General features: G+C 36.2%; 1 protein-coding gene across 8 annotated transcripts in view; it reads left to right on the top strand.

Annotated features, from left to right (window-relative positions):
* Positions 1–15,706, top strand: part of magi2a (membrane associated guanylate kinase, WW and PDZ domain containing 2a) — a 318,611-nt gene that overhangs the window by 238,450 nt on the left and 64,455 nt on the right. For all 8 annotated transcript variants that reach the window (XM_041257504.1, XM_041257508.1, XM_041257502.1 and 5 more), the window contains exons 7-9: positions 7,796–7,853; positions 8,264–8,388; positions 9,745–9,927. In XM_041257504.1, the coding sequence (XP_041113438.1) occupies positions 7,796–7,853; positions 8,264–8,388; positions 9,745–9,927 (366 nt within the window). The remainder of the gene's footprint in view (positions 1–7,795; positions 7,854–8,263; positions 8,389–9,744; positions 9,928–15,706) is intronic.

Genomic DNA, 15,706 nt, shown 5'->3' with positions numbered 1-15,706 from the left:
AATTATTTTTTGATACTGTCAGAGCAAAAAACACATCTGGCAGATGGCAGTACAAATTCTATGCAGAGATAATGGAGTAGGTGATTTCTTATGTCTGTGTCATTATTTACTGTGAGTTCCCCAATTGGCCTGTGATAGTACTGTGTTAATACAAAGGACTAAGAACGGACTGACACTTTTACATTCTGTCTATGCTAGATCGGAACCTGATTGAAGTGCCATTACAAGAAAGGAATCCTAGTTTCCAAGCTGTTGTTGACTCAGTAACTGGTAAACAGGTTATGCAGAAATGCACAGCAAGATGAACTGCAGTTAATTAATATGTGACACAGCTAACATTTGTCTTAAAGACAGCAGAGTTTAATGCCCTTGTAGTATTGTTTGTTGTTTTCTTGCTGTGCTGATTAAATATTTCACAAATCTCTTAAAGCAAATATAATAATGCAGTATAACAGCCCATTTAGTAGTGTTCATCTAGGCAGTGCAGCAAGCTGTGAACATGCTTTATCTACAGATCATTCAAATTCTCAACAGCTTTTTTGTTTTTTTTAAGCCACTCAAAGATAGATGAGTGTCACAAAGACGGCTGTAGTGGGTGACATCAGACCAGAACCAGGAACCAACACAGAAGAGACAGAGAGACGTGGATTTTTGGTGAAGCTGAGCGCTTGCTTGCGCTCAGCATTTAATGATTCAACAAACAGAAAAATAAAAGGTTGTAAGACAAACAAAACACAGGACACGGCACTCTAGTCAAAATAAATATACAAACAAAATGGACTACACAGACAAACACAGTGAGCTGATATTATGATTTACTTTAACTATTATTATTACTGTTTCCTCCGTCTCCAATCCCATTCTCCATTCACCGAACACACAACCCTGAGTGAGTGAAAACATGGATACATCAATCATTCAATTGGCGTCTCGGTACAACTGCACATGAATTAATAAAAAGTGCAATTCCCCGTGCTCACATATTATTACATTTTACCTACCCGTGAAGTGCTGTGCAATCCTTGTGCCTAAATAACAAATATATATTTTAAACTCTTGTGCGCATAACCCATATTATATCCCGTATACCAATGTCTGTACATCAACATTAATACACAACACGCAACATACAACATCGAAATACACACAGGGGCAGGGCAACATTGCCACAATGAGGTAACAATATATATATTAATAATTTGAACTTTGAATGCTTGTATTTTTTAAAAGGAGTAGTACTAAATATTACTGATTTATAGACATACAACCATGTACTGTAGAAACAATTTGAAATCTAATGATTTATAGTGCTGCTAAATATTTCCAGACCACATTTAACCACTTTCCCAGCTTTGTAAATTCAACCCACAACAGAGTGAGCAGTAAGAGATATCTTATTACACTTACAAAATGGCTCTATCAGTAAGATTTTTAACTTTATATTCGTTTTATTGAATGTATCCTTCTGCCAGTGCAAAACAGTTCATATACCTTGTCTTTAGAAACTACACATTTGCTGGAAAAACATATAATTGCAGAGTTACAGTATTATTAGTATTTATTTTTTTCATTTTATTCAAGGTTATTTTTTCTGCTTCAGTTTTAAAATATTGTTTGCCTGTAGAGGAAAATTATCAGAAAAAAACTAAACAAATATAACACCTTACTTACATGTCTAATACACATATTGCTGTTTCTCTAGTACAATGGTCGTACTCTGCACCTTTATTTCTTATTCTGCAAACATGCTGCCCCAGTTTAAATTCTCCAGTCGATGAGCCGGTCCCATGTGTCAGTCAGCTTGAACAAAACTGCTCACTGTATAATAATACTGCCTGCTCCATTATCTTATCATAACCTTGTTCAATTTTCATTTAAAACTTTTCCATGTCCAGATACAAACTTTTCCAAATACTCCACTGTCATTTGTGATTTAAGAGCTGCTGAGATATCAGTATTGTTTGTATTTCCACTTTCTATTGTGTTGCTTTTTATGTATTCTGCCTTCTTTTGCTGAACCACAAAAAGCTAAGATGGGATAATATAAATGCCATAATCACTGTACAGTATAGTAGTTGAATGTGGTTGCTGTTGTAATACCATGGGCCTTCTAAAATTGGCTTACCATGACAAAGAAGAAAAGGGAAATTATAATGGCTGAACCAGTCACTGCACATGAACCCGGTTGCATGAATGTTTGGAATTATTGAATGTGTATGAATACTTTTGTACTTAAAAATATTTGTAAAGTACATGAATACTTTTACTTACAGTTTAACAGATTATTATAGAAGACTGATCAGAAATCAGCAGAATACTTGTATCAGGAAATTATGATGTGTGTGTGTGTGTATATATATATATATATATATATATATATATATATATATATATATATATATATATATACACATATATACACACACAGTGGTCAGGCAATTATTTTTTAATGAATACATTATTAGTTGGCGTATATCACTAGTTTTGGTGACACTGTTTGTAAGGATCGCGTTTAACCATGCTAAAATACTCATCTTGTAACAATCAAACAAATTACTTAAGAATAATTTCATGGCAAACTGACTATATGTAATAATAATAATAATAATAATAATAATAATAATAATAAACCTTTATATAGCGCAATTCATGTACAATACAATTCAAAGCGCTTTACATACAGAAAAAAATACAATAATAAATAGTAAGAAAAGAGTACAGTTATTAAAATCAAAATTCAGAATAAAACATAAAATTTTTTATGGAAAAGCTATATTTAAAAGGTATGTTTTTAATCGAGATTTGGAGATTGCAGTTGAAGGTGAATCTCTGATAAAAGGGGGTAAGGAGTTCCAGAGTGTGGGGGCATTAAAACAGAAAGCAGCCTCTCCCATCCTTTTGCCATTCACCCTCGGAATACATAAAAGGCCAGCATTTGCAGATCTCAGAGTGCGTTTAGGCTGATAAGGAATTAGCATATCATTTAGATATTGTGGAGCTAGTCCATTCAGTTCTTTAAACACTAGTAATAGAATTTTAAAATCAATTCTGTAATGCACAGGAAGCCAGTGCAGTGATGCCAACACAGGCGTAATGTGAGCCCTTTTTTTGTTCTAGTTAGCATTCTGGCAGCAGCATTTTGCACTAGCTGTAGGCGTGATATAGCATGACTTGTAAGTCCAGAGAATAAAGCATTACAGTAATCTAACCTAGAAAAAATAAAAGCATGCACTAATATCTTTGCATCATCCAAGGACAAGAATGATCTAACTTTTGCACTGCTTCTTAAATGAAGGACGCTTTAGTAATGTATTTTATATGTGGTTCAAAGGAAAGTGCAGAATCAAAAATAACCCCCAGGTTTTTCTCTTCAGATTTTACATTTGATTTTAGCATACTTAGATCAATTTGTCAAATCCATCTGTTGATTAGAGCATAAAATTAAGACTTCTGTCTTATTCTAATTTAACTGTAAGAAATTCTGAGACATCCAGCTTCTAATATCGTTTGAAAAGGGCATTGATAGCTGTTGTGTCACCTGGTTTAACAGATATATAAATCTGTGTGTCATCTGCATAGCTGTGGAAATTCACCCCATGTTTACAAATATAATACGATACTGTATCAAGTTCAATGACGTGTGCGGTATAATCCTTGGTCCGCAGCGACAGCCAGTAGAAAAAAAGCAAGTCGCATAGTTTACGAGTGAGTCGACATGGCAGGAAAAAGAAAGACACCTAGCAATGATCCAGGGAACACCAGACTAGTTTGTAATCAGTGACTGTGCCACTGCATTTTGCAGGGGGGGGGGGGGGGGGGTTCTGTTAGTAAAATTGTTAATTAACTTATGTACACGTAAACTTAGGTACAACTCATGTCGTGACAAAAACACACCATATTGTACATGGTATGCTAACCATACATCACCGACACACCTATGTGTGTGGGGGGGGGGGGGGGGGGGGGGGGGGTTGGGGTTTGCAGAGTTTTGCATCTCCGCTTAGTGAAAAACTGTGAGATTTGCATCACAACTGAAAAAAGCAAGCCACAGATGCTTAAATGCAGTGGTCCTGACAATAAAATACTGTACTGTCATTTTAAATTAAAGGCCATTACAAGTAACACAACATGGCTTCTTAAGTATACTGTAGTAAAATAGAAAAGGTTTTTAAATATTAAAATACAATTCACAAGTCACATTATTTTTGTCTAACTTTAAATTAATGTTATTTGTCATATTTGTTCAACTTTGTTCTTTAACTGCTTTTATTTTGCGCCGTTTGTCCCTTATTTTCCGGAGGCTGCTGCCCTTTAGCAGTGCTTTAACTTAAACTCAGTAACATTTTGCTGTGTTCTGCAGTTTGTTTTGTTAATTTACAGACCACTACTGCCTGCTTGAGGTATAGCCTATAAACTCATAAATTAATATATTATAAAATGTTATTTATATAGTCATAGATCTATATATATATAAGATATCTATATCATATAGCTATATATATATATTATATATATATATATATATATATATATATATTAATCTATTGAGTTGATAGGCGCGTCAGGCTGAACAATGCTTCTACCACTGAGCTTGCCCCCCTGGACCCCACCCTCTCATTCAGTCGTGACTGGTTAATACATGAACATAATGTTTTTGTGTAAAAGAGAAAAGATAAAAAATACATCATCTGAAATCGAATGAACTAAAGCACAGCCTCGTAAATGCATCATTGTATTACAGACTTAATAAAGTGCAAATGCAATGAAAGTGAAACATAACTTTTCTGTTTTGCAAAACAAATAATAAAAATAATACTACATTTACTATTTAAGAACACAGTATATATACTATTCTGGCAATGTCTAAATCAGATTGGCAGATTTTACCTGAGTTGAAGTCAAAGTAGGTGCTATAGTCAGAGGTGAAAGTAACTTTAATTTCTTACCTGTAGTGTTATTTTCAGGTAAGTGTTAAAAAGTGATACTCCGTGCACTGCGCTTGCTTGCACATGCCTAAACAAGATCCGCTAAAAAGGCAGGGAAGCGCCCATTCAAATATGGTACGTTATGCTGTTTTTGGTAGTTTACACCATTAATAAAATAGTATGCAAATATTTATCATATGCAATACATTGGGTCTTATACATTTTTTTTTACTTGTGCAACTTTGCAGTGAACTTTTCGTGAATTGTTGTTTTCTTTTTAGAGAAATTATTTGTCTGTTGCCAGTCGAAGTTTGCAAAAAAAAATGATGTATAATTAATGGTAAATGTACCTCTTTAGACAACAGGAAAACAACCATCAGATTGCAATTGATTGTACATGTACCAAAATATGACATCGTTTCCTTTCTACCATTACATGAGTCAAGTTGTAGTACGCATACCACATTCTGATGTACCACTTTCTAACACTACACCGGCTCTGTAGTCCAGATCACAGCTTCTATCAAAGTGAAAAACAATGTCCACAAACTTGAACTTAAAACTTCAGGTGCATTCAAACAGTATTCCAATTCCAAAGGAAAAGAAGATATTGACAGACAAGTTGAAAAATGCATGCAACTAGAATAATCTAGCTTGAAAAAATTAATCAAATAATGTTTTGTATTTTTATTTTTTATTATTTGTGCCTTTTTCCTGAGGAATATCGGACAACATCCATTAGGTAAACTGTTCCCCCACTACTACCACTAATTGAATGAAAATTGATTTGAGTTTGTTTCAAGAACTTGGACTCGAGACTCGAAGTCAAAGACTCGTGACTCGGACTCGAATGATAGGGACTCGGACTCTAGATTTTTTTGCTGGTAATTGGTTACTCAGTTTTATACTTACAGCTGTACATGAAACTGTAAACAAAATGACTAGCAATACTTTAAATTCTGTGAGGCAGCACAGTGATTTCGAGTATGTGACAGGGCTCTAAGCCCGTATCCATCCAATATGCAGACAACTAGAACCTTGCTTGACCAATCACATTGCTTGTTTCATGTTCCATTGCCAGCCCTGGATTCATTCTGTCTCTCTCTCTATCTCTCTCTCTCTCTCTCTCTCTCTCTCTCTCTCTCTCTCTCTCTCTATATATATATATATATATATAGTAAATGAGCTTTCACTACTCACACGGTTCGTTGTCCCTTTCAAACAGACCCAGGAAACAGAACTTGATTTTTCCAGCGCTGACGCGCTACTTTCAATAATTCACAAAAACAAACACAAACAAACACCTAGCTCCTTCGAAGCACTGACTACACTTTTGTTGCAGGTCCCTGACTAGCTCGCAGGACGGATACGCCGTTTACCTGCAACGTAAACACAAAATAAACACACAGGTTAAACACAGTCTTACGTTCCTTTTGACGACTGCTCAGGATCAGAGCACTCTTTCTGCTCCCTTCTACTCAGCAGCCTCGAGTAGACTGGCTGCTGACTATTTCTACCCTGCACCCGGTCCTAATTTACAGTAATGCCCAGGTGTGGGTGATAACTAAACAAATTAAATAAAGACAACGTGCATTCACCTGTTTTTTGGCAGGGAGGATATTAACCCCCCCCCCCCCCCCCCCCCCCGCCCGCCCCCTCTATATATATATATATATATATATATATATATATATATATATATATATATATATATATATACAGCTCTGGAAAAAATTAAGAGACCACTGCAAAATTATCAGTTTTTCTGGTTTTACTATTTATAGGTATGTGTTTGGGTAAAATGAACATTTTCCAAATAAAAATATTGTCATTTAGAGCATTTATTTGCAGAAAATGACAACTGGTCAAAATAACAAAAAAGATGCAGCGTTGTCAGACCTCGAATAATGCAAAGAAAATAAGTTCATATTCATTTTTAAACAACACAATACTAATGTTTTAACTTAGGAAGAGTTCAGAAATCAATATTTGGTGGAATAACCATGATTTTCAAGCACAGCTTTCATGCGTCTTGGCATGCTCTCCACCAGTCTTGCACATTGATGTTGGGTGACTTTATGCCACTCCTGGCGCAAAAATTCAAGCAGCTCAGCTTTGTTTGATGGCTTGTGACCATCCATCTTCCTCTTGATCACATTCCAGAGGTTTTCAGTGGGTTTCAGGTCTGGAGATTGGGCTGGCCATGACAGGGTCTTGATCTGGTGGTCCTCCATCCACATCTTGATTGACCTGGTTGTGTGGCATGGAGCATTGTCCTGCTGGAAAAAACAATCCTCAGAGTTGGGGAGCATTGTCAGAGCAGAAGGAAGCAAGTTTTCTTCCAGGACAACCTTGTACTTGGCTTGATTCATGCCAAAGCTGCCCGATTCCAGCCTTGCTGAAGCACCCCCAGATCATCACCGATCCTCCACCACATTTCACAGTGGGTGCGAGACATTGTGGCTTGTAGGCCTCTCCAGGTCTCCGTCTAACCATTAGACAACCAGGTGTTGGGCAAAGCTGAAAATTGGACTCATCTGGGGGTGCTTCAGCAAGGCTGGAATCGGGCAGATTTGTCTTTGTGAAGGGCGCATGAATCAAGCCAAGTGAGAGAAATGGGAGAAATGTTGTCAACAGTTTATAGAATAAAACAAAAATGTTCATTTTACCCAAACACATACCTATAAATAGTAAAACCAGAGAAACTGATAATTTTGCAGTGGTCTCTTAATTTTTTCCAGAGCTGTGTGTGTATATATATATATATATATATATATATATATATATATATATATATATATATATATATATATATATATATATAATTGAAAAATTGCTAAAACAATGTTCTTTTTACTGGAATATTTCAGAACTTCCATATGGCTGGGAGAAAATTGATGACCCCATTTACGGCAGTTATTATGTTGAGTAAGTTTTCAAGAATATTATTAATTCCCTTTAGATTCACATTAATAGTCTGAACATCTGTCGGAGGATGGAGAGGAAAGAACATTTTATGTGTAGATGTATGCATCTTAAAGAATTGTGTATAGTGAGGTGTGTTTTTTTTTAAATAACGTGTGATGTTTTTATAACTAGATATATAGAATATAAATCGTCATATTTGCATATGTAAAAAGTATATCATGTTATACTAAATGTCTGCTACTACATCAGGAGATACAGTAACAGTGATTTTTTTTTTTTAATGTCTAAAATTGATACATTCAAAAGAAGGCACTGACTCTACTTGACTGGACATACTGCCCACTTACTTGATCAACCCTACTAAAAGCAAAAATAAAATCAATAATGTATTTATTTTTATATGCCCCCAGTCATATAAACAGAAGGACCCAGTTTGAAAACCCTGTTCTGGAAGCAAAACGAAGACTACATCAACAGCAAATGCCAAATCAAGACCTCCCTTCTCAGCCTTTGCAGGCGGTACAAGTCTTCCGAGGTAATCCCTCATACCCTGTCTCAAAGGTTTTTTTCAGGTGTAGAGGTATGTTGGGGAGCTTACAGTACTCCTGATAGTCATCCATTTTACATTGCAATCACTAAGTTACTCCAAGCATATTTCAGTATGTTTCGTCCCTTAAGATCTAGCCTGTTCCTTGTGTTTTACTACTAACATGTAGCTGTAGCGGCATATGAGTTCATATTGTAAGAATGAAAACAAATAAAAAAAAACAGAATGAACTAACATAAGGACAATCAAAATTTGGTAGGGAATGTGCATGAGACTGAAGACTGCGAATGAGGGTTTTTCTCCTTTGTAACAGTAGAGGGCTCTTCATCAAAGTTACCTAGGCCCAAACTCGCTCGCTTTGGCCCTGCACCCCAGTGGTCCCACAGTATGATTGACCTGTCCCAGTTTCGGAGTGGCAGTGCTGGAGTGTGCAGGCTGCATGGTACTTTAAAGTGCACAGCTTCCAAGCAAAGCTGCGCTCTTGCAAAATAGTGGGATACGTTACGTCACAAAGCCTACTTTTTTGTTTATCCGTAGCTTGTTTTCTTTTTATGTTCTTTTGTCTGCCCCCCCCCCCCCCCCCCCCCCCCCCCAGGGTACGGTGCACCCCCCTTGATTTTACCTGCTGTTTTAGTAAAGCATGCTCACTCGTACTTCTTTGTATTAGTTCCTGGCTCAGTCACCTATACTGAGATATCTGACTGTCTTCAAAAAAGTCTGTACCAAAAAGAGACCTTTAATTTGTTAAAGTATTATTAATTCAAAATTATTAAACAACTGGTAGAATAAAAAACAGTCTGATAAAGGAACTATTTACAGATTAACAAAATATAATTATATATATATAAAAAAAGTGGTGGTTGAAGAAAATCAATCTGTTAAAATTGTATGTGGAGACTGATGGAGGTTTAATTTATACTTTCAAATGTTAATGTAAACACTGTACATACCTAGTATAACACATCTCATTCATTACTGTACATCCTTCCTTTTCCCAAAGAGCCACAAGAGAACAGGGTGAAGCCCCATGTATCTCCTGAGTGAATCTGTAGGCTGCCCCTTTTAATCAATGCATATAGCTTCAGAATACTAGATATCAAACCACTGCTTTTTACCCAAAACCCTGTATAGGTATGGCTGTATGTGCAGTACAATGAAGTTCATTGGCTAATGTTCTATACCGTGCTTCTATTTAAAGGCTAACAGTTGCTTTTCAGTGGAATGGAAATATCTTTATTTTTTGTGTTTATGTGTTTTGTTTAATAACTGTGATCTTTTGTACAGACCCTTTTGTTTAACCTGACTTCCCTGTTTCTGTTTTTCGTTTGTGTTAAATGAATGTAGAAAAGCCCCTCTTCACTCGAGATGCCACGCAGCTGAAGGGAGCGTTCCTCTCGACGGCCCTGCAGAAGAGCAGCATGGGATTCGGGTTCACAATAATTGGAGGCGATGATCCTGATGAGTTCCTGCAGGTGAAGAGTGTGATACCGGATGGGCCTGCTGCACAGGATGGCAAAATGGATACAGGTAATAATTGATGCATTTATAAGGCAACAGTGAAGATTTGGTTTCTGTGGTTAATGGTTTTAAATCAAACAGTTGCTAAATAAATAAAAACTTTTATGTTAGTTTCAAATTGGGTAACAGGATCCTTGTAGTGTGGAAGTATTTTGTAATTAGTCAATTTGCTAGTTATGGGTGGATGTGTATATAATGCTTTAGGCTGTACAAACTAGCTATTTGTACATAAGTATACCTGTTCTAAAACTTGCTGCAGCACTTGTTATTGCTAGCAAAACTAATGGGGTGTGTTTCTTTCACTGTCAAATTTGCAGTAAAGCCATTGGCTACCAAGTTAGTACTCGGAGGAGAATAAATCATTGGGTTTATTATAACTTATCGCTGAAAGGATAATCGGAAGATTATTTTTTTAAATGTTTGTTTTAAGAAAGAGGATGGCATTACAGTGTCAGGGATTGTAGCAGCAAATACAACTGCTGCATGAAGGTTCTGTACCAGGGGAAGGACTAACAATTAACCTGCCTGCCTTTTCAGCAATCCTTGTACTTGCACAAGCCCCATTTCATATGTGTTTAATGTTTCTGAAAAGTAATTCTATATGATGCTGGTATTGAATTTTATTCTAGAATGTTAACGTGCTTTATAAGAGCTGATGTAGCTGTTACTGCGCCTGTGTCTGAAGGCAGTCTTACTGTGGCGTGTCATACCATTTTATCGGAATTTCTTGTATTCTTCCCTTTTTTTTTTAAAGCTTTTGTTACACTTTGCGTGACCCCAAGCTGTGTAGATCACAGCAGCAGGACAGACTTGCATGCCCGCCCTACTATTGCCCCTGTTCTAAGTTTTTTGAAGTATTTAAAGCTCACCTGCAGACTAGATAGTATTCCCCCTGGCAGGACAGTTGAAGACCAAGAAACATTAATCTGTTTTGTATTTTAGAGCCCTCAGGATTACTGTATGCGCATCAGATGAATTCATGTCACTTCTGAACCACTAAAAATTTTCAAGATCCCACCCCCCCCCCCCATTAACAGGGGTAATGTTCTACCACTGACCTGGAACCAACATTTGGGTGGAACCTTAGAATAATTGTGATCTTTTATATATATATATATATATATATATTTATGCCTTCCTATAGATATATATATATATATCAAAATTTGCTTCACAGTGCTATAACAAGAAGCTGCCTCCTAGCACACACTCACTTCAGGTGTTAGAGCTCAGACTCACTTATCTGGGTATTTAGAACTCCACACTTGATCTGGACAGAAGCTTTCATCTGGCGTCTAATAAAATTCTGTGAAATACAGAAACTTAGTTTCACAGTGTGTGATTTATAATGTAATAAAAGAATGATAATGTTGCATGTTAATTTATCATTTTTAGAATCAGCCTGGTATATGCCAAGGTCAGATTTGCTTGTTAATGTGCCATCTGGTTATCTCTTACCGTATATGGTGTAAATGACGAGAGAATGATAAGGACATTAAAAAAAAAAAAAAAACTATCACAGCTATCGCTGAGCATTCCTTTTGACAAAGTCATACACTTGGAAAACAAAGGAGTTTGTAAACCCTTTCCATTTTGATAATTCGTTCCCTCCTGATCCTAATGCACTTACTGTTTGAAATTGTAAAAACAAGTTTGTGTTCTAGTACATTTGATTTGCAGTTTGGGGAACTCATCTATCAGGACAGTCTTAAAGCATGAATGAACAGTTTGTACATCACTGCAATAAATTCTAAAACCTGTTGTTAATATGCAGATCTGCAGTATTTAGATCTGCTGCTTTTGAGATAATTAAAACAGACCCTTCAGCGTTATACCAGTCCTGTAGTGTAGAGAAAAAGCACCACTAGTTTATGGTTACCCATTAAAATCAATCAGAACAAGCAACAGTAAATACTAAAAATAAAGAAATGAAGATATGAATAAAATATTCTGTTTTAAGTGATATCTTATACACATATTCAGAAACAGTACTTGAGTCCTCAGTTAATGGTATATTCACAATGTGATTAACCATTAACTTAACACATTTACAGTAAGTGAGCTCTTACACTTGTGTGGTTTCTAAATTTAGAATAGACTCTTGGAACTGTTCACTGTGGGTGCAGCCTTCAGCAATCCAGTACCAAAAAATCACATAGGGCTTTATTCTGATCACAGCGCAAATGCGAGTGCAAGTGCGAACAGCGTTTGCCCCTGATTCTGTGGCGCATAATGGGCTGAAATGGTATTCTGAAGACATGTCTTGCGCCGTTGTAGACCGCCTGCCTCATCGCCGTGGGTTGGCATACATTTCGGGGTGTGGTATCATTAACATATTTGCCGAAGCCATTCTGACGACAGCGCAATGGGGTCAAAATAGACAACTAAGCACTGCGTTAAGACCAGCTGAAACCAGGTTTATTTAGTGGTGCAAACAGGAACTTTAACAATTGAACACACTGTAAAAAGCAAAGTAGTCCTAAGTAGCAACTGCGTGCTTTGGACTATCATGTAAAGATGAAAAGTAAAAAAAAAAGTAAAAGAAAAAAAAGAACCTAAGCCAAAAAAATGACAAAACGTAAACAATATTATTCATAAATTAATAATGTTTATGTACAGTATATGGAGAACAGCATAACAGGAGCGTCACTTCTGTATGTGTATGTCTGTCATGTATATGCCTGGTTGTTGCTAGTGTTGTGTGTTCTTGCGTGTATTATGTGCAACTGTAAACGAGTTAACTGCTGTGTAAACTTAACACAATGTATTTGCTTTGTTTCTGTGATTGAAATAAGTCACTACTATCGGCAGACCTGAAACAAGATCCCGGTTTGGTTGCCTGATAATGTAAAAGCTTAACTTGTTTGAAACATTATAACGAATTAGAAAACAGACCTGAGATTTCCTTTGACCTCATTGGTCAATACGAGGGCTTAAATCTCTCATAAAGTACCTTGAATGTTATCTTTCAAACTGTTTAATCACTGTTCCAAATAAATCTGCCTGAAAATACTTGAATACAGTATTCATGTACTTTACCTTTTGCCTGCTTGTTGAAAGAAAGTATCTGTTCTTGTAGTGCACACGCCCTCTGAATGTTTGTCAATGTAAAATGTTCTGCTTCCTCACTGTTCTTTCTATCTATTTAAATTTCGTATAGCAAATAAAGTAAAACAAATAAATAATCGAGAAAGTGTTTGTTGTCAGCGGCAATACAATAACCACAATACTATAGCAATTAGTCTCCGGTTTGAATGATGAGTTGAAATCAACTACATGCAGTCTGATTAGTTTCAGCAACTTTATTTAAGCATATCACAGTAAAAACACAGACAGTGGTCAGTTGGGCTCTGATAAATATTCCATGATAATTTAACCCCGGGTTATATTGAAACTCTAGTACATTGCTACTGGTAGACAGGTCAGGGAGGGTAGTAAGTATTTTACACTTTACATACAGTAATGTCAATGCCAAGAAATAATGTACCTTGTATAATTATTATAAATAATAAATGACTGCCCTACGTGCCTCTACCTCTTCTGTTAATATAGCAATCTCCTGTGTCGTGAAGCATGGTTTACGTATTCTCTCGGTCAGTGACCTATCGCTGGTTGTTCTTGCTCTGTGCTGCTGACGCTCGACACGATCGCCACTTCTACAGTCAAAACGGAGCCTGGCGGTGACGCAAGCGCAGTCTCTCTTAAAGGGATTGTTGCCTGGCCCTTATAGCAGATTCACCAACTTACTCAACATTGATTGGCTGGGCGCTGTCACTGCGCCACTAAACGCGCTTGCGCTGGGTTTTTAATTTCATCAGAATCACACTTTTGGAGAAGCCACTCCCTGCATCTGCGATTGCACTCATTTAATCAAAATAGAGCCCTTAGTGTGTTAGTACCAAGAGCAAAGGGAGTCCTGGTTTGAATCTGAGCTAACTAATATTAAGGAAATGAGAAAAGTAGGTCCGATGTCCGAAATTATATATATATATATATTATATATATATATTATATATAATAATATATATATAATATATATATATATATAGTGTTTCCCCTGTTAGGTGTTACATGTGTTACAGATCGTGTAGCATTTCCAGTTTCGTCAAGTAGTTCTGTTTCCATGTAGTAGGATGCTGCCAGAGGGTTTGCGGTATGTAAGATAAATTCTAATTATTTAAAGCCTGTACATACTGTACGAATGTCACACTTTAAATGACATGTATGTAGTTAGATCTGCTGAGTTATTGTGAAACTTGTCTGTTGTCCCTTATAAAAGATGAACTTGGTAAAAGCAGAGCAAAGTGTCATAAAACATAGTAAGTCATATTTAAACTTTGTAAGGCTAACCATGGTAAACTATGGTAAATGCATAGTAGAACCCTGTAAAAAGCTGTAAAATTACAAACTACTGGCACAGGTACCTTTGCATTTACAGTGATGGGGATTTGTGCTACTTGCATGCTTGTTGTTTATTATTTATTTTATTTCTTTGTAAAGCAAGAGTGGATGGCAATAACTGTACTAGCCTCCATTCAATCCCTGTCACAAATTGGACTCTGCTGAATAATATAAATTACTGAAAAGTCAAAGAATCTAAAGAATCTATTAAGGATTGAACTTTAGTGTTTTTTTTTTTTTTTTTTTTTTTAATATTCTGTCAAGGAAACAGAGTGGTTGTAATTTGCTGTCTACATTAGCATATGTTTGCTCATCTCATTATGCAGTGATAAGAAATGTTGTATTTAATAACTGCCTGCTAAAAGGTCAGCTTTTACTATTACATCATACTTTATATACTCCTGTCATAGTCATAGAAATTTGAATGGAGTCATATTTTTAACTCGTTTGTAGCACCAGCATTTTACTAAAAAACATTCTGGTCAGTTTCTATACAGTAGGGTTTTTTTGTTTGTTTGTTTGTTTTTTACCTTTTAATGTGCAAAATATAAAACTCTAAAGCAGGCACAAACATTAACGCGGTAGATGCTAACAAAATGGCGCATTAAATTGCAGAGCAACACACTCCCCTTACTGCTTCAGATTATGATATGCACTACTCTATATCCACCATGTATGCCAAATAAAAAGAGTCAGCAAATTGCTATCTATTCGTTTTTTTTATGGAATGTAAACTTTTTAAAAATCTTAACAATCTTAAGAAATATACAGGTAGTGTTCATTTTAAAGAATTAAGGATACAAATGCAGCCTAATGTATAAGGGAGTACAGCTTCAAATAATCCTGTAAATGGCCTCCTTATTCATTTTGTCCCAGAGGTAGTTGAAGGATGTTTTTATAAACATGTTTTTTCCCTCACAATGTGAAGATACAATGGACATTATCAGCTTTATGGTGCAAAACACTTTATTAACATTCATGATATCTGCCATTTAGCTGTAGAAAAATGTCTACTAATGAACCTTGTATTTCCTGGAATAGACGTAGCAAATTAAAATCCAATGTCAGCCTTAATACTGTATTTGCACACATTACTAGCTGTACCACCAAAAAACTTTGGAATGTTGGAAGTTGGAAGAGTAAAATCAAACTGAACCGGAATTTTATATGAGGCCTTGAAGTTCTCACCATGCTGTTGCATGAAGCCTTTGTCCTTCGTACTAAGGCACACAGCCTTATTAGATAAATTGCCAAATGTACTTGGGCACAGGGCCCAGAACTTCAAGGGAGAACTCCACAGACAGCCTGCCATCACATCTTTAGATCATTAAGTTGTAATAATGATGTTGCATGTTTACCCCAAGGTATCAGTGGTTTTGAGTAGGGT

The sequence above is a fragment of the Polyodon spathula genome, chromosome 8 (assembly GCF_017654505.1).
Source record: "Polyodon spathula isolate WHYD16114869_AA chromosome 8, ASM1765450v1, whole genome shotgun sequence".
Lineage (NCBI taxonomy): Eukaryota > Metazoa > Chordata > Actinopteri > Acipenseriformes > Polyodontidae > Polyodon > Polyodon spathula.
The sequence above is the reverse complement of the archived record's forward strand: the minus strand, read 5'-3'. Positions and strand labels throughout refer to the sequence as shown.